This window comes from Poecile atricapillus, chromosome Z, assembly GCF_030490865.1.
Source record: "Poecile atricapillus isolate bPoeAtr1 chromosome Z, bPoeAtr1.hap1, whole genome shotgun sequence".
In the NCBI taxonomy this organism is placed as follows: domain Eukaryota; kingdom Metazoa; phylum Chordata; class Aves; order Passeriformes; family Paridae; genus Poecile; species Poecile atricapillus.
In genome coordinates, this window is record NC_081289.1 from 6,507,036 (window position 1) to 6,529,197 (window position 22,162).

Here is a 22,162-nt window from a genome sequence, read left to right on the forward strand (position 1 = left end):
TATCTGCTGAGCGGTCACAAAAGAGAAGACAGCCTGAACAAGGACCCTGCAGTGCTGTCTGTGGTAGTTATTCCACAGTCATGAGTCAGTTCATCTCCTCTGCAATGACAAAGACAAAATCACAAAACCACCAGACTTGTGGTTAATATTTTGCTCTTCTCCTCTGCAAAAATTCTAAAGCAGCTTACTGACAGGTAAAAAATTACTTTGTCATCAGAGCTTCTAAGACAGGGCCAGGTACCCAGAGGAAATGGTGTGGAATACTTTTCATGGCTGCTGCTCATGATAGACTGAGGATAAGTGGGATACTTCTGTTAGTTTGACTCAAATCACTAAAATTATTAGAAAATTTATTTTATTATTAAAAAAAATTACAGATAATATTTTTGACTGGTGACAGAATGAGTTGGCTTCAATAAAGAAATCAGAGCCGCTGGTGAAGAATTCCAGCAACTTGTCACAATCAAACTGCAACTCACTAGAGGAAGAAAGATCTGGAAAATAAAACCCTGACATTACAATTTCCCTACATGCCAGCAGTCTTTGCATTAGATCATCCAAAAATTGCACTAGACCATCTTTGTTATCCTGTGTCATTGCACAGGAGAGTTATATAACTGCAGTTGTAAAAGTTATCCATTTGACAGTATGTGGGGGGGGAAGAGGTACACAACATACTGCATTAAACTCGCAACTGGCCAAAAGCAGTTAGTTAGGCACATTCTTGGCACTACCTTTGCTTTGCATATCCTGCCCACAGCTGGGTTATTAGATTGAAAATAGGACCTCGGGTAATTTTTTTTTCTACTGCTTTATTTCTGTCATCTTTTGGCTTCCTGGACTTCCTTTTTGATTAATTTCCCGTGGAAGGTAAGAACAGTATCAATAGTAATAGGTTCAACACTGGACTGATAATCAAAAATCCATGATGATCCCAGATTTAACATGTCATACCATCTGTCAGTGGCAGATAAACATTTAGATCATACACCTTACTTTCATGCTCTTTGTAGCTGTTTTACTGTAGATGATAACCTAAGGCCTGACACTGCTTAATGTAAATTTTTACCAGCTGGCTCTGAGCGCTCTCCAGGCCATGATAGCACTGAATTGTTGGAAGCAATGAATGCATTTCATGATCTTACTTCTCTCTAGGTTATGGTGACATTCATCACAGAGTACTGCTGACTGCAGAAGTTGGATGTGCTTTATAACAACCCCTCTCCCCCATTTAGTCTGCTGAAAGTCTGCAAAGAACATATCTTTATGGTGTTTTCAAATTACCTGTCAGTTGGAAATTAGGCTTAATCAGCAAATCTGAAGTCACAGCAAACACTCCAGCATTTACGCTGGCAAGAAGCCCAGGTATTAATCAAGGTTAGTAGTTCTTCCACAGACATGCAGATAGCTCTGTGGCAGAATAAAGTAAAGCCTCTTTAGGCACCTGAGCTGCTCAGAAGTGATCCAGACCAGGATAGTGCATATTCCTTGTGTCCTGAGAGAGAAGTCAGTTTTTGGGCTATGTCTGTACATTATCTATGGGATCCTGGCCAAAATCAGGAGTTTCCAGCAGCTACTGCAGCAACAGTCAAGAAGGCAATGCTGAGACTTGAAAGACAGGAAGAGTAAAGCCAACATAAGAGTTTCAGAGGCACGAGTTCCACATAATCCACGACAGACAGAGAGACGGATAAACCATAAGCCCTGAGTGTATATATGTAGAGATATTCATAGATAGGTGTTCTTTGTACCAAAGCCTTCCAAAGTTCAAGCCTTGGCTGATTCTCAGAACTCAGCTCCCAGATAACTGCAAAAACAGTACGTAAGATGTTAGCCCAGACTGATGTGATAATTCAGCGCAATTCTCCATCATTTCAGACTAAGCTAAATTGAATTATCCCACATTTGCTAGGGAGTCAGGGTGTACACAAAGACTGTTTCCATACCTCAGATGCCACATGGAAATTTCTTAAGTAACTTGACTGCATCTGCATCTCAGACTGCACCTGAGCCCTCAGACCCAAAGATGACCTAGGTCTTTTTTTGCAAACAAATGTTATGGAGTAGTTTGGGAAAAACTGGACACTTTTATACCTCTTGCATATAAATATTTATTATCTGTGCCACACAGCACCGTACAGAGAGATGTGCTACTCCTAACTCAGCCCAGCAGTTCAGACCACTCACCAGGAGAACCAGCACAGATCTCCTTCCTACACAGAGCCCACATATCTAATTTCTGTGTGTCACCTGTAACCTGCAGAATGGACTAAAGGATTCATTACATGAGAAACTGTGGTGAAAAAAATATCTGAATAAAATAGGTGGGCCCAACAATTGCTTTATCCCTTGTATTCCCACAAGGGTATGTGCAACAGGAGTTTTGTGCAAATACTTTAATCTTCCTTAGACAGAAACCATTTTTTCTTTCATGTAAATAAATAATCTCATATTTTTTATTTTTCATAAAGCCTCTTTGGTTATTTATCTCCTTTCCATATCTACAAGGACTCTAATTTTTCTTTAGCTTTTAAAAAGTAAAGTGTTTCATTCCTCAGAATCAGATATATGACATCTGCTTCCAGTTAACCCACCTCAATTTTAGAACTGCAAGCAAGGACTATTCTTGCATTTGGATCTTTTCAAAGAATTGTGAGATACATAAATCTTACTGGCAGTGAAACACACACTGAAAAGATAAACTGCTCCCCCAAAAATTGGGTATTTGTGGCTAAAATAAGACCTGTTCCCAAAAATTAAGTCTGGGTACTAAAACCAGACCTGGGATTACTGAGGGAACAAACAACTATCAGGACTGTAAAAAAATAGCAAATTTATTTAAAGTCCTCTGACAAGTATAACTCAATTTTCTTCGCTGCACATGCAGTAAGGTCTTGCTGTCTGCAAGAACTTAGCTCAGAGCTCAAATAAAAAGCCATGATGAGCTGCTAGTAATTCTGTTCCTCATCTCTCAGAAGGTTCCTTTATTGCCCCTGTAACTCCCATGCACTCCTGTCTAACATCCAGCCACAGATGCAGTGATGGGAGATGACAGCAATTCCAAGATCACGCTCCCTCACACAGAGAAGGTCTCACTGTAACATCAAGGAGACAGACTCTGTTCATTAGCAGTGTGAGCAAAAAGCACATGGATTATGGACTCAGCACGCATAAATCTGCTATCAGACCTGTTCCTTGCCATGTACATGGTCCCAAATGTTTGCTGACTTCATTTTTTGGGAGATTTGTAAGCTGCACCCTGTTTAAATGCTGAACCTGTAAAAGGACTCCTCCCTACCAGTGTCCACCATCCACCATTTGGTGGGCACCTTACTTTTCTCCTTCATCCTAGGAAATTCCTGGCTGTGGCACTTGGAGGGCAGCTGGGGACACCAGCCCGTGGAAAGGCATGATTTCATTAAACAACAGACAGTTCACAACTCCTAGGTGATGTCAAAGCAAAATTTTCAAATCAAAAGAGCTTATTTTTGAGCCATGGGTTGTTTTAATGAAAGATTGGTATTTTCCACATCAGAAACTGACATTTTAGCTACAATGGCTACAATTCTTCACATTGTAAACGAAGGAACCAAAACGTTGTGGTTGGTTTTATTACTTAAGAACAGGCAGTTGAAGTACTCTTGGGCCCACATCCTGCTAAGCACAGTCACAAAGCACCGGGCTGTGCAGGGTGAATGACCCCAGCTAAACCCATCCCTGGGACCTGGTGTTTAAAGGATTCCAGGGTCAGATACTACATCCAGCCACATCGTTTGACAGCCATTAATGGACTACATCCCCACAGCACGGCAAACCCCTTCCTAATTGATTTGATCCTGTGGCAAAAATCACTAAAATGTCCTGCGAAATAATGTTCCCTTTTGTTCACCTCACACCTACCTCTCGATCCTGTCTTTTAGGCCTCATGCCAGGAGAAGCCATTCCTCCCCCTTGCACGGGGCAGTGGTGAGGCCACCCCTCGAGTGCTGTGCTCAGTTCTGGGTCCCTCAATTCAAGGACACTGAAGTGCTGCAGGGGATTCAGAGAAGGGCAGCAGAGCTGGGGAACGGTTTGGAGCATCAGTCCTGTGAGGAGCAGCTGAGGGAGATGGGTTTGTTTATCCTGGAGAAAAGGAGACTCAAGGGTGACCTTATCACTTCCTACCAGTCCCTGACAGGAGGGTGTAGCCAGGTGGGGGTCGGGCTCTGCCCCCAGGAAATCAGCGACAGGATGAGAGGACATGGCCTCAAGCTGTTCTAGGGAAGGTTTAGCCTGGACATTGGGATGAATTTCTTCACGTAAAGGGTGATTCGACGTTGGAACGGGCTGCCCATGGAGGTGGAGGTGGAGTCACTGTCCCTGGAGGTGACTGTAAAGGAAAGTCTGGAAGTGCCATTGCCTGGTTGACAAGGTGGTGCTCAATCATAAACTGGACTCGAAGATCTCAGAGTTCTTTTCCAACGTCATCGACCCGCTGGATTTTTCCCCCTGAGGGGCAGAGCTCCCCTCACGACCTTGCTGCTCCATGGGGGACTTGGCTCCCGCTCCCGCCGGACCTCAGGGTCGGAGCAGGCAGAGCAAGAAGGAAGCGCAGGCTGCGTGCCCGGGAGGAGGGAGGTGCGGAGCTGGAAAGTCCCCGCGCAGGAGGAGGAGGAGGAGGAGGAGGAGGCGGGGAGGGCGGGCAGTCCGTCCGTCAGCTGAGCGGGGCCGCTGCCGCCATGGGCGAGCCGTGAGGGGTGAGCCGGGACGGGGTCCCTGAGGCCAGCCCAGAGCGGGGGGCGGCGGTCGCCATGGCCGGGCTCGCCCGGTGACTCGGCGGATCCGGGGTGGGCCTGCGGGAAAGGAAGGTTAAGGCGGGGGAATGCTGTTTTGCGGCTCCCGGGGGCCAGTCTGGCCCAGGGACGGAGCGGCCGTGCCCGGGCAGCGGCCGGTGCAGGCGCCGCAGCCTCCCAGCACCGCGGTGGGGTATGCAGGAGAACGGGAAAAGGGGACATGAAAGCGAAAATGAAAGTTAAAAATCAGCGGAAACGGGCTCTCAGTGTGAAAGGCGGCGCCGGGGCGCCGACAGGGCCGGGCGGGCGGCGGGGCCCGAGTGCTGTCAGGGCTGGGAAGGGAGGGGGCGAGGCGGGAGTCTCCTTTCATTCCCAGGGAAGTGGGCTCCTGAGGACGAGTTGGTTAGCCCGAAAGACGTCTTGGGGGCCATGTGTTTTAGGCCCATGGGGGATTAACGTAGACTCATGGATATTCTGGTGTAGCGGGGTTAGAGGGATTGAAGGTGCCTCTGTGCTGTGACAAGGCATGGTGGCTTGCATGTGTTAATAAAATGAGTGTGTGATTATGCTTTCTTCATAATTTGGCACGAAATTGAAAGTGTTCACCTGGCAAACCTTGTAACAGCTGCTTCAGAGATGTCCAGCAAGTTGAAGGGCCGTCCTGCTGAAAATGGAGAGCATTCCAAGAGTAAAATAGAAAATGGAATGGACAGCATGGCTGCCCCAGCCCTTAGCACCTACACCCCGGAAGAGATGGTGCAGCAGATGAAAGAACTAATCACTGAGAACAATGAGTTAAAAGGTGAATGTGCACGTGAGCTGGTCTTTAAATGCAAGAGCCCCGAGTCCCTTCTGAAGGGTTTGTTTTGTCCCATGAGTGTGAATTCTGTGCTTGTTTGCCCTTGCTGGGTAGCATTCACTGTATAAACAGCTCTGCAAGTGACAATGCCAGTTTGATAAGATACATCAATAGGATGGTAGCACACATCAAATTGAATTGGTGTGGTAGATTAGGGGGAGAGCAGCCCAGTGTAAAGGTAACTTACTTGCTCTAGAGTTTCATGCATAAGCGGTATAGCACTGTGTATTTTGGAAGGTGACATGAAAAATCTCTTTCTATGATGTGCTATTTGCTCATCAACCTCTAAAAGATTTTTTTTAGTTTTTATTGTAAAACTGTTGGCTCCATTACAAACATTTTGCCAAACCTGCATTAGGAGGGGTGGGTACTGAACCTTCTGTACTTCAGAAAGGAGTGGTGGCTATGGCAGGGTATATCTGGGAGAAACCAATAGCCTTCCCTGATGATTTGAGTCCTTTGTGTGAGATAGATTTACTTCTGGATCTGGAATTTAGGTGATTCTTTTCTTTAAACAGTTACAGCAAAACTGAGGGGATCTTTAGAGTTCTCTGTGTAGAAGACAGAGGTATCTCACTGTTTATATGATAGCAGAACATGAAGTCACATATCTCCTGTATTGTGATTTTACACTGGTGTTTAAATGCTTCCTGAATCACTTTTGGACATGGTCCAAGTTCTCTGTCTCATGGGAATCTAGCAGGAAAGTTGTTTGTAGAAGTATATCTGGTATTTTGCTAAAAGGCCTTATATAAGATAATATTCTGGGACATATTTACAGCTGCTGTAACCCATAACTTGCAGAATCATTCTCCAGACTATTTTTTTTTTTTTATTTTTCAAAACCTGAAGGATTTATGACATATGACATATGGATGTAATGGAAGTTACTGGAAAGTACAAGTATAAAGGATTTTTAAGCAGCCGGCTTTGAGTTGGTTGTTTTAAAAAAAGCATGTCTAAAATAATTTAATTGACTAAGAGTCTTGTAAGCATTTTGCAATAGTAAGACTGGTATTGTTACATACTGATTTAGTTACTTACAGGGAACTGACTTGGCTGTAAGTTGTTTGGTATATTTTTCAATGCTTGCAATTGCATCTTAACCAAATGTTGGGGGACAGCATTGTTGGGCTTATTTGATACATTTGATTTGATAGCATTTGTTTCCATGCAGTTATTTACCAGTCTAGGATGTTTTCCGTGCCAGGTCTCAGTCATTTCAGAAGCTCCATTCAGCAGTTTCATGTGGGCTGATCATGTAAATACCACACACAGCAAAATACCAGGTATCTCTTGTGAACAGTCCTTCTGGCTTCTTGGTTTAGGAAAAAGTCAAGAAGTCCATGAGTGTGGGCATGTGATCTCAGCAGTGGATTCAAAGCTATTTATTGTAGTGCTAAGGGACTAGGATAAGTTTAGTTTTGGCTTGGTATTTAAGGTACGCCAGACAGAGGCTCACATTTCATACCTAATTATTGCCAACCCATTTGACGCTGAAGAATGCTGAGCTCAGTGTAGTGGAAATCTGCTGTTTCATGGATAGAGTGTTAGTGTGATTCACTGTCTTCTCTCTGGCTACCATTCAGAAGCCATGAAGTTGCACAACCAAGCTATGAAGGACCGATATGAGGAGCTTTCCACCTGGAGAGAGAAGCAGAAAGAAGAACGAGAATTTTATGAGTTAAAGTTTAAGGAGGCAAAGCAGTGCTTGCAGGCCAAGTGCATTGAAAATGAACAGCTACAGCAGCAACTTCAGAGCTTAAAGGAAAGAGAAGAAGGAACTGAAATGGTAAATAAGGAATTGGTTAGATTGACATGCTTTTGAATTAATTGAAAATCTGGAGCATTCAGTCCCTTCTATGGTTCTAGGGTTCATCACACTGGGATGGTTTGGAGATTTGTTAACATCTCCATTTTTATCCTTAGCTCTAAGGAATTGTCTTGACCTGACTTACTTTATAAAGTGAGGCCTTTCAGAGTATAGTAACAGAAAATTATGGCACACTTGAGATAATTTACTTTTTTTTCAGCATTTAGTAAACAATAATAGTTAAACTTTTTTACATAATAAATAAGAACTAGCATTTCTTGCTGATTTTTCATTTATTCTTGGATATCTCTTTATTCTTCCCTTTATTTGTTATATTATCTGTCCCTCATGTTCATTTAATTGCTTTTTGTATTATGTTTCCAGGGAGAAGTTGACGTGTAAACAAGCAAAAAAAATTACGTGTCATCTATTTTTATTGTATCAGTCTTCTTTTATGAAAGCTCTTTTACTGAGGTCAGATTAAGACTTGTGCTTCTGCTGTTCCATTTGAGTCTGAGCTGTCTCTCTCTGTCCTGCCTTTGGCTCAGTTACACATCATTTCTAATGTTGCAGGTGGTTGCACAGTAGCCAGGCAACATTTTGCAGGTGGTACTGAAGGCGTCTGTGGGCAAAGCTGATCAAAACAAAATCTGCTTTGTGTCCCAAATGGTCATGTGAAAAGTTACTTAAGAAGTTCCATGCAGAGCCAAACTGATGCATTCTGATGACTGGTACCTCCAGGACCCATGTGAATTCTCTGTTTGATAAATTATGAGTGTATTAACCTTTTTCTCAACAGAATCACTAGTAGACATCTCTCCTCTCCCTCTCCCTCTCCCTCTCCCTCTCCCTCTCCCTCTCCCTCTCCCTCTCCCTCTCCCTCTCCCTCTCCCTCTCCCTCTCCCTCTCCCTCTCCCTCTCCCTCTCCCTCTCCCTCTCCCTCTCCCTCTCCCTCTCCCTCTCCCTCTCCCTCTCCCTCTCCCTCTCCCTCTCCCTCTCCCTCTCCCTCTCCCTCTCCCTCTGTTTTATGGAACTCTGTAAAAACTATTTCAGCATGTAAATCAAAATCAGCCAGTAAGCTCAGAACATGCAAGGGGGAGAAAAGCCATGTTTAAATAGTGTAAGTATTACTTACACAGTCTTTACAGGCTGAAAGTTGTGTTTCAGGATTGTCAAGTAAATTCAGGATTTCATAAATCATTCAGAATTTCATAAATCTGGAACATTCTTTAAAGGAAGGTAGAGGATTTATAATCCTTCTATCTGCTGTAGAACTTCTTGTACTTTGAATGCCTAAAGCATGCTGTTGCCAGAGTTTTCCAGCCTGCTTGAGAAATCTAAAATCTCTCTCCTTCCCTGGAATTGACTCTAAATGCATCATCTTACAGTATAAGAAAAAAAAAAAAAAAAAAAAAAAAAGAGGCAGCAGCAGGTCAGGGCCAGAGTGGTATTGTGGGATGAGAGACACTGTCAACGTAGAGATAATTTGGAGATTTGGTATAATCATAACTTAGAATGTAATTCAGACTCCAGGAATTGTTCAGAATTTGCATTGATATTATGAGATGTAATAAAGGTATTATCAGGAGGTGGAAGCTCAGATGACAAAATGAAGAAGAAACAACCTCACAGGGAAAGTTTAATAATGGGGAGTAGCATTTAAAGGAGAGGGAAAAACTAGTCTTGCTGGTCATGTAGAGGTTTAAGAGACGGTTTTGAGTAACCTAGAGAAAGGGAAGAGGCAGAAGGTAAAGGAGATGGTCAGGATTGGAAGGAGATAAGTTTGGGGAGAATCTCTGAGGAACAGAGACTTTGTGGAAGGGATCTAGGACTTTGTGTGAAGGTCAAGGAATTGTGAAGATGGAAATGGGGTACAAAGAAGCTAGATGGTGGGTAAAGGCAAAAAATGGGGTGTGTGGGAAAGGTCGCTGCCCACAGGTTTATTCTCCCTTGAATCTTAGTTAGATTTGGGAAAAGAGGAATAGGGATATGGGTGAAAAAATGCAATAGTTCTGGAGGTTGGCTGATCCCCTTTGTGGTAGCAAAAAGCATAGGTTCAGGCAAAGATTTACATCCTAATTATCTGTGCATTCAGAGAACCAGTCCCATATTTTCCAGCAGTGGGATGCCCAGTGTTTGATTAACTTGGTTTCACAGTTTAAACTTCTTGCTGTTGAGTGAACCAAAACAGTTTAGGGGTCTGTCCTGTGGGGTTTTCAGGCAAGCCTGAACAGGAAAGAAGGGATGTAGGATGCTGTTATTCAGCTGATGTTCAGGCTGTGTGCTCCTTGGCTGGCGTTCCCTTTGGGTTGGCTAATGCAGAGTACGTTTATCCCAGGAGGGCTGCACGGCTCCCGAGAAGGAAGTGAGGCAGCTGAAGTCCCAGGTGCAGCGGCTCCAGGCTGAGAAGGCAGATCTGCTCGCCATCATTTCAGAGCTGCAGGTCAAGCTGAACATCTCAGCAGAGGATTCCTTTGTGGAGATTGGGATGAATGTAAGTAAAGGGAATAACAGGAACACAATAACCTGCAGCCAGGTGCCAGTATAAATAATTCTGTAATTCATTGGTCTCTCACGTTACCTGTCGTAGAGCACTTGTGGATTACAAGATAGTGTAAAGGTAGTGGTAAAGGACTTGGAATTAATTTCTGTCCTTCCACTTTAAAGCTCTAAGTAAACTAATTTCATAGATAGCCCCTATTACTAGTTAAAAATGTTAAGTCTTGTCTTAGCTGGAATTTCTGGGAACATCAGTACTATGTTTTGTTAAGAGGCAACACCTGTGCACAGATGGCATTTTCTTTTGACAATGGGGCTTACTTCCTACTGAGAGGTAAGTAGAGATGCAGACAAACAAAACTTAAGTGCAAAACTTTAGAGATTATTCCCTAGAGGCATAAAAATCTACTTCCTTTACTCTTCTTATATCTGGAAAACCTTCACAGGCAAACTGAAATGTGAAAATGCACATTTCTGCTATCTTTCTATTCCCCATATCTTCTCTCTGAAAAGTAGATGTGCAACAAGAAATTTAAAAAATGTAATTAAAATGTGTTTGGAGTTGTCAGACAAAACTCAGGGGTGCATTCTCCTTTTAATTTGATAGAAGAAGTCTCCTTTGGGCTACAAAGATCAAGGAGTGGGGTTTGTAGTGGGAAAGAAGACTGCTTTTAGGAGGCTGGAGAGTAGTTTCTAGGTTTATGTTGAATGTCACCTGCAGTGTCATTGACTTGCTCAGTGGTGCTTAGTCATCTTCACAGGGGAGAGTGGCTGTGGAAATTGCTGATTAATGGAGAAGGGCAAATCTCATTGTTGTCTCAATTCTCTAATCAAGCTGTAAGAGATACAGGGAAAGGCATGTGAAATATTTAAATTAAGAATTTCCAAACATGAGGATGATCTGTAGGAGTTTATTTATCTGTATTGCCATGATAGCAATTCTCCCTGTTTTTCTTCTTTTCCTAACTCAAATAAATAAAACCCTGTCCTGCTTATTCCAAATACTGAGCTAATAGTGTTTTTTTCTCTCCTAGGAAGGGGAAATAAATAGAACTGCAAAGGAGCATCAAGACAATAGCGGTGAAATGCCCAGTAATGTTGCTGTCTACATGTACGTAGGTTCTTGTGTGATATGTGTGATTCAGACTTCTGCTTTGGGTTTCATTTTCAGTGTAAGGGAACTTCTTTCTATGAGGAATGCACTAGAAGATCCTCTTTTTCTTTGGCTTTGCACTCCTCCATTGCAGTAGCTCTACCTTCCTAGCATGCGGTTAGACCCCCAGCTCTCTGACAGTTTTCCTTCCAGTTTTTACTAGCTGACAAGAGGGAGTGCATATTCTGGCCAGCTGACCAGGCATTTATGGACATTCTGACTTGCCAACTCTTCAGGCTTTTAAGGGAGGCCAAACAGAAAAGAAAAATACAGAGGCTGCAGGGGCTTCTTCCCTCCTAACCATTGGAAACCATCTAATAGAGCATCTGTCCTCTACCTGATTATACTGATGTTAGTAAGAGTCAGAGATCTTGTAGTCTTTCAGATCTGACCCTGTTTGTGTGTAATTGGTATGAAGTGTATCCATGATGGGGTAGACACAGTGCAATATAGTCCTTGCTTTTCAGGTTACTGGGTTTAAGATACCAGCATTCTGTTCAGGTTACTTCTCAAAATTTGATCTTTACATCAGCTCCAGGACACAAGGGACTTTCTTGCCCCTGGCTGAACCTTTACACCTTGTGGACATAGACATCTGATACTGTTCAACTTTCCATTTTGGATACTGCCCAATTTAGCAGCTAGATGGCTTTGGCTGAACTCTTGTTTACTCTGCGCCTTTACTTTTGAAAAGGAAGGATACGAAAAATGCTAAGGACATAGCAGGCCAGAAAGCTGTGCTCCGTATTGTCACTTCCTATGTCACTGCAAGGGAGAAGAGTGCTTCAGTGTAGTATCACAGAAGCTTGTCCCTCAGCATGCAGATAAGAAGTTGAAGGAGGAAAAAAAAAGGGGTGTTAAAATTGTGGACAAAACTGGGAGTTGCTGATCACAGACCAAGCCATGAGTATTAAGCTTGTTGTTAGTTGTGGCTTGTGAGAACACTGATTATGAGAAGACGTTCCCTGTGGAACTAGCTTACCTTTGGAGGAGAATCTGGGCCATATCTACAAGAACAGGGGTCATACGTACCTCTTAAAATATTTCCAGTGTCACCACGTGTCTTTGTCCAGCCCTGAAACTTTAGATGGGTGCTGTTAACAGGTTCAAAGAAATGTGATCCACTCAGGATGGATTTATTTCTGTAAGGGTAGAACTGCACTAAAAATCCCCTGATAAAAGTTATTTACTTAAAATATCCTGGCTGAACACTGTCTTTTGTGTATTGAATTTTGCTCACCAGAGATTTCTAGCTCTCAGAAGCACACAGAAGATTCTGCTTTCTTTTCTGAATGACAAAAGTAGAATTTTTAACAGATGCTGTTCTACAGCTGAGACTGAAATATACAGTCTAGCTTGTCTGTCTTCCATACAGTTTGGGGATTTTGACTTTCTGTCTAGATGGACATAAAATACTGTAATGGAATACAGTATTTTATCACCCTATTTTTTTGAGCTTTGTATTTTTTCTGGTTCAATTTACAGTAGAATAATGTGATTTTGAAAATAAATATAGAATTTGAGGAGGGTGAAACATTAAAGATATTTATTTCTGAAAAATGAAGTGATTTCTGATGTAAAATAGGTCAGAATAAGTGAATTGGGTTTTGTGTTGTCATGGCTGCTTTTGCTTTCCTTAAGTGCTAAATTGTTCCCTCAGCTGGAAGGGGGCTGCCTGTGCCCTTCATTTGCACTCACAGGGCTGTGGCTACTGGTCTTGGCTCTTGGGATTTGGGAATGAGCCCTTTGGTCAGAGCACTGGTTTCCAGCACTGTGTGAAATGGTGGCCTCTCAGACTGAATCCCAGCATTAGGGTTAAGGGAGTGCCCTGCTGAAGGGGTAGCTGTTGTTATTTATATCTGGTTTGGTTTGAAGCAGGAGCAGATCTGCAGATGAATCTAAGAATTTGGAGTCTGAGGAGCTAACTGTGAGCCAGCTGCTCTGCTGCCTTAGAAATGAAACTCAGAAGAGGGAAGAACTTGAGAAGGAGCTGCAGGATCACAAAGAGAGGTATGAAGTAGGTGCACTGTAACATTTGGAGCTGTTTTCTTTCAGGGCTGTTGCAGTTATCAAGTCTCAGAATGATCAGCAACAAGCTGAAATACCAGTGTGATTTGGATGGGGAATTTCCTGAGCACTGAGTTGTAATAACATTTGTGGTTGTCTATATGGGGATAAACCACAGTTCTCTTCCATGGGCAAAAGAGATTTTGATTTCCTGAAGTGCCACAGATCAAAGCAAGTTACCCATTTCCTCTAGTGTTTGAACTATCCCTGTGTTATTCAGAAAGACAGGATGACTAGTTGAGGCTGTTCTCTCCATTCACTCCTCCACAGTTACTTGGTTTTGTATGAATCATCTCTGCGGCCTTAACCAAATCACTATGTCTAAAACAGGATTATAGTCCTCTTCGTGATATTTAGCAGTGTGTGAGCTTGCAAAAGCTCCTTAGAAGTGTCTAAAATAAGTTTAATTCCAAACTTTTCTAAGAGAGAGAGTTTTCACATTGAGACCTGTATGAGGGTCTGTCGCAGCTCAGTTCTGTGAGTGTAAATCAGCACAACTGTTCACAAGTGGCAAATTCCCCAAGCAGTTCCAGCTCCCCATTTCAAAGAGACAGAGTAAGACTTGCTGGACATTATCTACTATGAAAGGTTGGTGTCACAGTAATTGCTTCTATGTGGTCTTCCTAGAAGAGGTAATGAGCCATAACCAAACAATTCTTAGAAACCTCAGCCCCTGAAAATACCACAGGAAAACAGAGGCAATACTAATCACTGGATTCACTGAACAGAATGACCTATTTCCAAAGAGCTGGCAGTTTTTGACTGTACCAAAGATCAATCCCTTTGGACTGACTGTCATGACCGTCACCACACCTGCAGACTTTCACATCTATTTTAATTAAATATACACAGTGTCCTGTGTTCTTCAGGAACCCCCTTCATTGTGCATGTCTGTGCTTTTCATTCTGCCTTGTGTTTTTTTTTGTAGCTGTGATGTTACAAAGAGAGTACATAAGCCAAATCCATCATTATTGGCTCCTTCTCTTTTCCAGACTGTCAAAGCTGGAGAAGGACACCAGAAACTGCCTGGAGAGTGGGACACAAACTGAACAGGAAGAAGAGAGTTCAGAAGCTGTAAGTACCTGTCCTCAGCCAAGATAAAACATCATACAGCTGACTTGTTGAGGTCACCAACCTCAGCGTCTAGATTTCCACTTGCACTCGGGGAGCAAAGGGCGATTGTCCTGCATGGGTAATGGAAGTGAACTTTGATGTAGCTTAGATGTGGTTCCAAATTACACAAGCCACTGCGGTAGGATTGGGGACCAAGTATTTGGGAGGCTTGGCATAACCGCAGTTATACCACATTGCCCTGGCCATGCCCAGTAAACAGAGAGAAATACAGTAATTTCTAGCTCCAGAAATCATCTAGACTGCATGAATTTCCTCACTGCTGCCTAGGGCAGCTTTTGGATCAGAATCCAGTGACAGCATACTGTAAAACAGACTTTAAATGTGGAGCTCGTATGGCACGTGCTTTAGGGTTGTTCATGTTTTTAGAGGGATTACAATGGTGGGGTATAACTATCTTGGATTGAGACACAGTTCCAGGCAAAATCTTAGTCCTGATGTTTTCAATTAAGGTTTGAAAGAATGCTGGGGTTGGGATTCAGCTCCAGTAAGATGCTTAAACTTCTGTGCCTGCAGCTGTAAGCTTCTGTGTGAGCTGAGAGTGCAATCCCATAGCCTTGGAGGTCCATTCTGGTTCAGTGAAACTGCGTAATACAGGCAACTAAGAGTGTTTGTATGTGAGGTGTGTGAGTTCCTGCAGTGCTGCATGGGACTTGGAAATATGCTCTGGAACCTGATGCAGACCTGTGCCCTTCTGAAGGTCAACACAAGTATTTTAGGTCAGGGTTGGGTTGATTTAACAAGACCAGTCTGCAGTGAGGCCAAGAGATGCCCTTCCAAGGGAAAGCAGATGATGTCTCGGTTAATTAATGTTTCCAGTGCTCTTATCTCCTCTTTGCCTGAGTACAGCCTGGGCCCAACACTCCTCATTGAAGCGGATACTGAGGTCAGCGCTTGTGCTTGTGCTGGCAGCCGTTTCCATGTACACTGTTGTGTTTCTTCAGAGGCTCTTGTCAGCAGAGTTCATGTTACCTGCCTCTGTGGTAAAATGTAGATCGTTAGTGGAACAGGGTGGGTATAGTGTGGAATTATTGTAAAGCCTTGTAGATGAGGCCTTACTACTGAGTATAGACTGTAACCTAAACTAACTTAGGCTGTTTTCTCTAGAGTGAGATTTACTTCTAATCTTTCTTAGCCTGTAACTTTACTATCTTGAATTGTCCATATGTAATTTTCATTATTTTTTCTCTAAAAGGTTGGCAGTGAAGTAGAAACCCTGAATCTGCAAGTTTGTGCTCTGTTTAAAGAGCTTCAGGAAGCCCATGAAAAGTTAAAAGAAGCAGAATTGATTCAGAAGAAACTTCAAGAAAAGTAAGGCTCAGAAGAGCAAAAGTTCTGTCATGGCACCCAGTACATACTTGTACGGCAACTCCCATCTTGGGAAACTCACCAGCTCTACAAATATCAAATAACTGTTTCATATAAGTGCTGTTAAGAAATGCTTTCTTTGTAAGTGGTGAAGTGCAGAAATACAGCAATTGTCAGAAAATCTGAGCTACCAACCTAGTTCTACAGATAGAACCTCAGTGCTTTGAATTGTAAGATTTAGGTTTTAACCTTTCATGATGTAAAGAAAAATAATTTCTGTTTTCTCCTTCACATAATCAATCCCTATTCTGGCTTTAGGGGAAAAAGTCAAGGGACTTGGTTATAACCTTTTCACATTAGCTGTCTGGGCTTTTGAAGAAAATTGTCTAGGTTATAGAAGTGGTTACAAGACCCTCATTTTTTTGCTTAGCTTCCTGTCAAATTCCAATTCTTTGAGATCTATAATAGTAAGTAAGTTTTCTGATGGTTGTATATAGACTGATTTTTGTCTTTCCATGTTCTTCATCAAAATAAGCCTTTAAAGTGTACTATACAAATATTCTTTTTGCTGTATGCTTTGTGGGGAAAATCTATCAGGAGAGGGTGAACAGAAGAGATCAACCTTTTTTTCTTTTCTATCAGATGCCAGGTACTGGAAAGAAAAAGCTTGGCTGCTGCATCGGAATTGGAGGAGAAGCAGCAGCTAATATACACCATCAAGAAGCTGGAACTTCAGGTGGAGAGCATGCAGGCAGAGGTCAAGCTGGAACAAGCCAAGACACATGAAGAAAAGTGAGTACGACTTGGTTTTGTATTCCAGGAAGGTATTGTCAGTGAAGAAGCGAAGCCCAAGGGAACCTGGCCTTTTGTGTCCTGCACCCTTTGAAACCATGCTGTCTTTGTAGATTATGAAGTAGAAGTCTGTATTCTTTTATCTACTGAACCCTTCACTTAGGAATACTCGAGCTGTCAAGTCTGACTAGTATCTTCCTTCAATCATAAAGTCAAAGGTGGAATAGAGCTGGATGTAACATACAAGTGGAGGAAGCGGAGAAGTGACAACAGCTGTGCCGTGGACTAGCTGGGGTAAATGCAGAACATCCTGGAGGGCAGGGACAAGTCAGGTGGTGACAGTGCTCAGAAAGTGACTTTAATGAAGAGGTCTGCAATCCCTACAATATGTTTGCACTAGGAGAGTCAAGTGTGTGGTGAGGGTGAGGTAAAGTGAGGCTGTTTGCTTTGGCTCCCCACTCCCTTTCATGTGCATTCCATGTAAGGAGTGTGAAAATGTCAGTCCAAGCTGTTCAGAGAGGCTGAACTTCCTGAAGGACACGTCTTCAGCTGCTGCAGAAGCTGCTTGTTATCTCTAAAGTCTGTGTCTGGTTATTCTGATGAATTCTCCTTCCCTTGAAGTCTGAGTCAAGACTTGGATATCTTCCTAAGAGGGGTGTTATATTTTGAACAGAATTTGTGAGCTTCATATAAAAATACTGAGTGATGGATTCTTCACTATGAAATGCACATGATCAGTAAGGACACTGGTTTGTACTCAATCCATGGATAGAGCAGCACACAACTCATTGGAAGAGAAATGTTGAGACACGGAGCATGACTTTTTCTCACCAGAAATGCAGGCTCATTTGCAAGGAGCTGGTAGTGGCTTAAGTTCTAACATAATTTAGATGTCAAAGAATTGTTTAAAACCTTCATCTCTTTTCTTCATAAACAGGGCAAGATACAATAACCTTCAGGATTCATATAGCAAACTCCTTCCAGAACTCACTGAGGCAATGAAAAAAATTGATGAAATGAAACTCAAAGAGGTAAACTCATCACAAAAAGAAATCATAATTAATTAGGGGTGAGGGGGAAGGGATGGAAGAACATCTTTAGAATCAAATTTGGGCAGGAAACAACTGTCATCCCTTCTGTATAATTACATGCAACATAGCAGCACTGCTCTGATAAACATAGATCCTGTGCTGTCAGTTACAGAAAACTTTATCCACACATCAGTACTTCCATGGTGTTTTCTGGGTAAGGTCTAATCTGCAGTGCAGTGCAGCATAGAGTCCAGTCCTTAGACAGAAGTGATAGGTACATCAGTGTTCCTGCAGCATCATTTATAAAAATGTGGGAAGGTAAGTCTCTAAACATTTTTTTAATGTATTCTTAAATAGAATGCCTGCCACGGTGAGGTCTTGTTAGGAACTGAACCACCATGGAAGTGCCATGTTGTTCTGTGTAATTTCAGAAACTAGGAAAAGGTCTTTTACAGTGTCCACTAGGGGGTTGTCTTTTAACTTACTACAATGTAGTTCGAAAGCGCAAAACTAATCTTTAGGGTAAAATATCAGTCACCACTGCAGGCTTAGTTCAAGTTCCTTTGGTGTCCTTTTCCAAGGACAGGAGGAGTAAGAAGCAAACGTTAACTTTGAGGAGGGTCATATTTGGAGTTCATCTCATAATCACAGTTCTTCTTTGCAGCTGGACAGAGTAGATAAAGCTGTGGTGGAACAACTGACAGCGAAGGTGGAGTTGGCAGAACAAGCCCTTGCTGCAAAGCAACTCCAGATAGATGAAATGAAGCAGATAATTGCTAAGCAAGAGGAGGACCTTGAAACTATGTCTGTGCTCCGTGCTCAGGTAACAGCTCTTCACAAACTGTCTACTTCCCCCACCCAATTTTCAGAAACCAGGAGGAATTTAATGGCTCACTTTGAAATGCTGAATACATTTTCTCAGCTTCAAAGCTTAAGTCCCCTTACTTGGCTTGCCTTGCAGATCCCTGCAGAGCCTTTACCCACTATATTCTAGGGCTCTGTAGGAGGAACTGTGTATGCTGGAGTCTGGCTCAACAAAGAGAAGTTGGGAATAGATGTGTATTTAGAACCACTGGCTTAAGAATCACTGCATATGTTATAGGAATGACTTTACTCAAACCAGCATGTGTTAAGTGACTAAAAAGGGTTTGCCTCACATTTAAGGCACAGAACCAGCATCTTGGCCTGGTTCCACTCTCTGAACCACAGATTTGTCAGTGTAATCAATCAAATCACCTCGTCACTGCTCATCTGTGCCTCATTTCTGCACAGCAGAGGCAATACCTGTGTCCCAAGTAAGACACTTTGAGTATCTTTTACAGAGTCCAGAAACTGTTACGTCTCCTTCACCTTGTGAGAAGTGCAGGTGTTAGCTTTGCAGTGTGTGGTGTTTTGAGTAGTTGCAGATTATGATACAGATTTGTGATTTTGACATATACAAATATGGTTCAGTCAAAGTTACAAATTTTCAGCCTGATCTCATTTCTCTGATCAGATGGAGGTTTATTGTTCTGATTTCCATGCTGAGAGGGCAGCAAGAGAGAAGATCCATGAGGAGAAGGAGCAGTTGGCTGTCCAGCTGGCATACCTACTAAAAGAGCAGCAAAACCTTGAAGATCTTGGCCGGTGAGAACAGACTTCAGCTGCCTTTGCACAGTCCTGTTACTCTGTGTACTGGTGTTGACCAGCATTGTCTTGTGAGCGTCTCAGTAGAAAAGCAAATAACTTTGCAGACATTTCTTGCTTAACTTGAATTTAAAAAGAGAAAAAAAGTGAATTGGCTTACTTCTCAATTTTCTGGTAGTATCTCTGTAAAGTGTGTTAGTTCTTAGTTGGGTGCCTTATTAAGTTTTCATTTTGGGTGATTCATGCTTGGTAGATTCTCTCTGTTGATCCATGTGAGTTTCTTTGGGTTCTGGCCTAAATTTTAGCTGTGAATCTGCAGCAAATCTTGCTCTGTGTGTGTACCAGGAATATCTGCTGCTCCTCCAGTAGGCAGTGGTGAGTACACAGTTCTGGGTACAGTGGTAATTGAATCAAGTTACATTTCACATTAACTGTACACTAAGTCCTTTTTATGGTACAACTTGTTTTCTACTTAAAGCAAATTTGCAATTTTCTCTGAAGAGCTGAGAGTCCTTGGAGCTTTCCAGAGAAATGTGCCCTAGATCCCTAGGTGTGTAGCTGCCCAAATCCTGCTGCTGGTGTCATTTGCATGATTTCAGCAGACCTCTGGCATGATCTCGCAAAGCAGTGGCATTTCTAGTCCTGTTTCTGAGCAGCAGTTGTGATCTAAATGCATGACCAGTTGACAGGAGTATGTCTTCAAAGCCCTTGACTTATTATCCACAGAACCTCTCTGGCAGAGATGCAGAGTCGCCACGGAGCCAGGATGCCGGATCGGGAGCACTCGCCTCACCTTGTCCAAAGAGGTACTGCAAGCACCTTCTCAGCCCTCAGGGTCAGGGTCAGGTTCAGGCTCCCCACTCCCTTAAACCAGCTTTGCTTGGCTGCAGACAGCTTCCCTGTGGTTATTCTGGCAGCTGGGTAGCTGTAGAGAGCAAAATTGGGTAATACAAGAGTTAATAATTTTTCTTCTCTGCTTGCAGGAACTAGTAGTCAAGATTGGCCAGAGCAGCGGAATATTTCAATTTATTCATGTCCTAAATGTGAAGAAATTCTACCTGATTTGGACACACTGCAGATTCACGTTATGGACTGCATTAATTGAGTGATGCCCTCCAATTCTTGGTCTTTGGGAATTTCACCTGCCAGACACTTTGGGTTTTTTACCTTCTTGCTCAAATAGTGCTCAGCTCTTACGTCCTATGAAGGAGGTTTTCAGGGGTTTGCTTATTAATTAAATATGAAAAGGGTAAAACTCTTCCCCTGCCCTGTAGTCACTAATCTTGTAATCTGCTTTAGGGAAGGAGTTTTCATAGATTAACAACATGGATGTGCTAGAGAACACGCAGTGTGTCTGCTGCTATGAAACCTTTCAGGAGCATTCCCCTGAAGTGCTCTGCTCTATGGCTAATCTGCAGAATGGGGCTGAATTACTGAAGTCAGAGGAGAGATGAGATATTTGCTGATCAAATATATATATAAATACCAAATATATGTGAGGCTGTAAATACTTCATCTCTTACATACTATATACCAGGAAAGTAATACACGAAAAAGATGTTTGAGAAGCTTTCAGCAAAATAGAATAATGCTGTATTCATCGAGCATTTGAAGTGAACCCTGCTCTTTCTCCAGATGGCCATTTCATTGCTGCCCTTGTGACCATACTAATCTGATGTTAAATTTTTGATGGCTTATGTAACTTCTTGCTTTAGCCAGATGTGGGTAAGGTTTAAAATGGATCAGCTAGGTCTGATATATGTAGCTCCTGGTGTACTCAAGTCACTTGGTTTTCTAGAACTGTTAATTTTTATGATGTTGTTTTAATTTTTCTTTATCACAATAAAAGCATTTGAACTTGTACAGTATTGTGGTAGAAGGCACTGAGATGAATGTAACCTAATTTAAAGAGAGTATAGTGGATTTTCTTGTATCAAAATAAATCTATTACAATTATAAATTTATCTCTGCCTGTGAATACTTGGGAGACTGAAACGGGATTGCAAATTCCTATGCCGGAAAAGCTTGTCTAGAAACAGCTGTAGTAGATTAGTTCTATTTTTGTTCTCACAGGTGTTTTTATCTCAACAATAGGGAGACAATCCCTTTTTTGCCATTGTAATTCAAGTAAATTTTTTGCTTTGTTTGTTGTCCCTGTTGTTCTAATTATCACTTTTAGACTCTGGATTCTTATTTTCTGTTATAGCTCATCTATAGCTTCATCCATAATTTCAGGTAACACAAGAGCTGACTGTTGTGAAGAGGTATTCCTGAGCCTTGTTGTAACCTTCATCAATTACAAGTAGTCCCAGCAGATGCAATCTCTTACTGGCTTTTAATTGGTTCCTTGTGACAGTAGGATTTATGGGCTTATTTTACCCTGAATCCCATTTTATTATGGGAGCTTTGTGACAGTTACAGATTCTGCAATGATTAAAATCTGATAGAAATGCTACTAGGCCAGAAGCAGACTAACAGAATGATAATAGAGCTGATTTCATCTGAGAAGTATTAACCTTAATGAAAACACAGAAAATCAATGTGAAAGGCCAAAGAAGGAATAATTTATGCGTTTGTCAAGTCAAAATGAATCATCCAAGGGTGTTTCAGAGAGAGGAGATGTTAGCGCAGGAATGAATGCTAGCAGGAAAATATGGGCATTAGGTGAAATAGGTCTTCATAGAAAGATAAAAGGACAGGTCTAATAGTACAAATCAGGAGGGGTAAGGAACTCCAAAGAATAAAGCCACAATACACTGAAGCCTGTTCATGTTACAGGGAAGATTATTTTTTGTTGTCATTACCAACTGCAGTCCAGCAATGAGCTTGTACATCTGCAGAAATATTTTTCGTAGAATTATAGTTGTACCAAAGAAAACTGACCAAACTACAAAATTCTGTTCACTGCATGTGACTAGGATTGAATTTGATGGTATAACACAAGTGTTGACAATGTTTAGGTTATCCAGATGGGGATGCACCTGCTGTGACCCCTCCCTCGGCAGACTCACTCTGCCCAGACAGGGACAATTCTGCAGCTAAATAGGCTTAACCAGAGCCTGTATCAGGAATAATGTACCCAGCAGGACCAGGGGTGTGATTCTTCCCTCT

The 22,162-nt window shown here is 42.3% G+C and overlaps 1 protein-coding gene across 5 annotated transcripts; it reads left to right on the forward strand.

The window, feature by feature from the left end:
• Positions 1–4,589: 4,589 nt before the first annotated feature.
• On the forward strand, positions 4,590–20,914 carry LOC131572965 (optineurin). 5 transcript variants are annotated; one of them, XM_058826425.1, is made up of 14 exons: positions 4,590–4,736; positions 5,398–5,574; positions 7,221–7,423; positions 9,783–9,938; positions 10,978–11,054; positions 12,972–13,106; positions 14,156–14,237; positions 15,490–15,605; positions 16,245–16,394; positions 17,332–17,425; positions 18,090–18,248; positions 18,921–19,051; positions 19,778–19,857; positions 20,035–20,914. In XM_058826425.1, exons 2-14 carry the CDS (start codon positions 5,409–5,411, stop codon positions 20,154–20,156), a joined length of 1,671 nt encoding a protein of 556 aa, XP_058682408.1. In that variant the 5' UTR covers positions 4,590–4,736; positions 5,398–5,408; the 3' UTR covers positions 20,157–20,914. The 5 variants fall into 5 exon arrangements, with proteins under 5 accessions (XP_058682408.1, XP_058682410.1, XP_058682411.1 ...); XM_058826427.1 differs by having other exon boundaries at positions 12,975–13,106; XM_058826428.1 differs by having other exon boundaries at positions 4,649–4,736; positions 5,372–5,574.
• Positions 20,915–22,162: the final 1,248 nt, after the last annotated feature.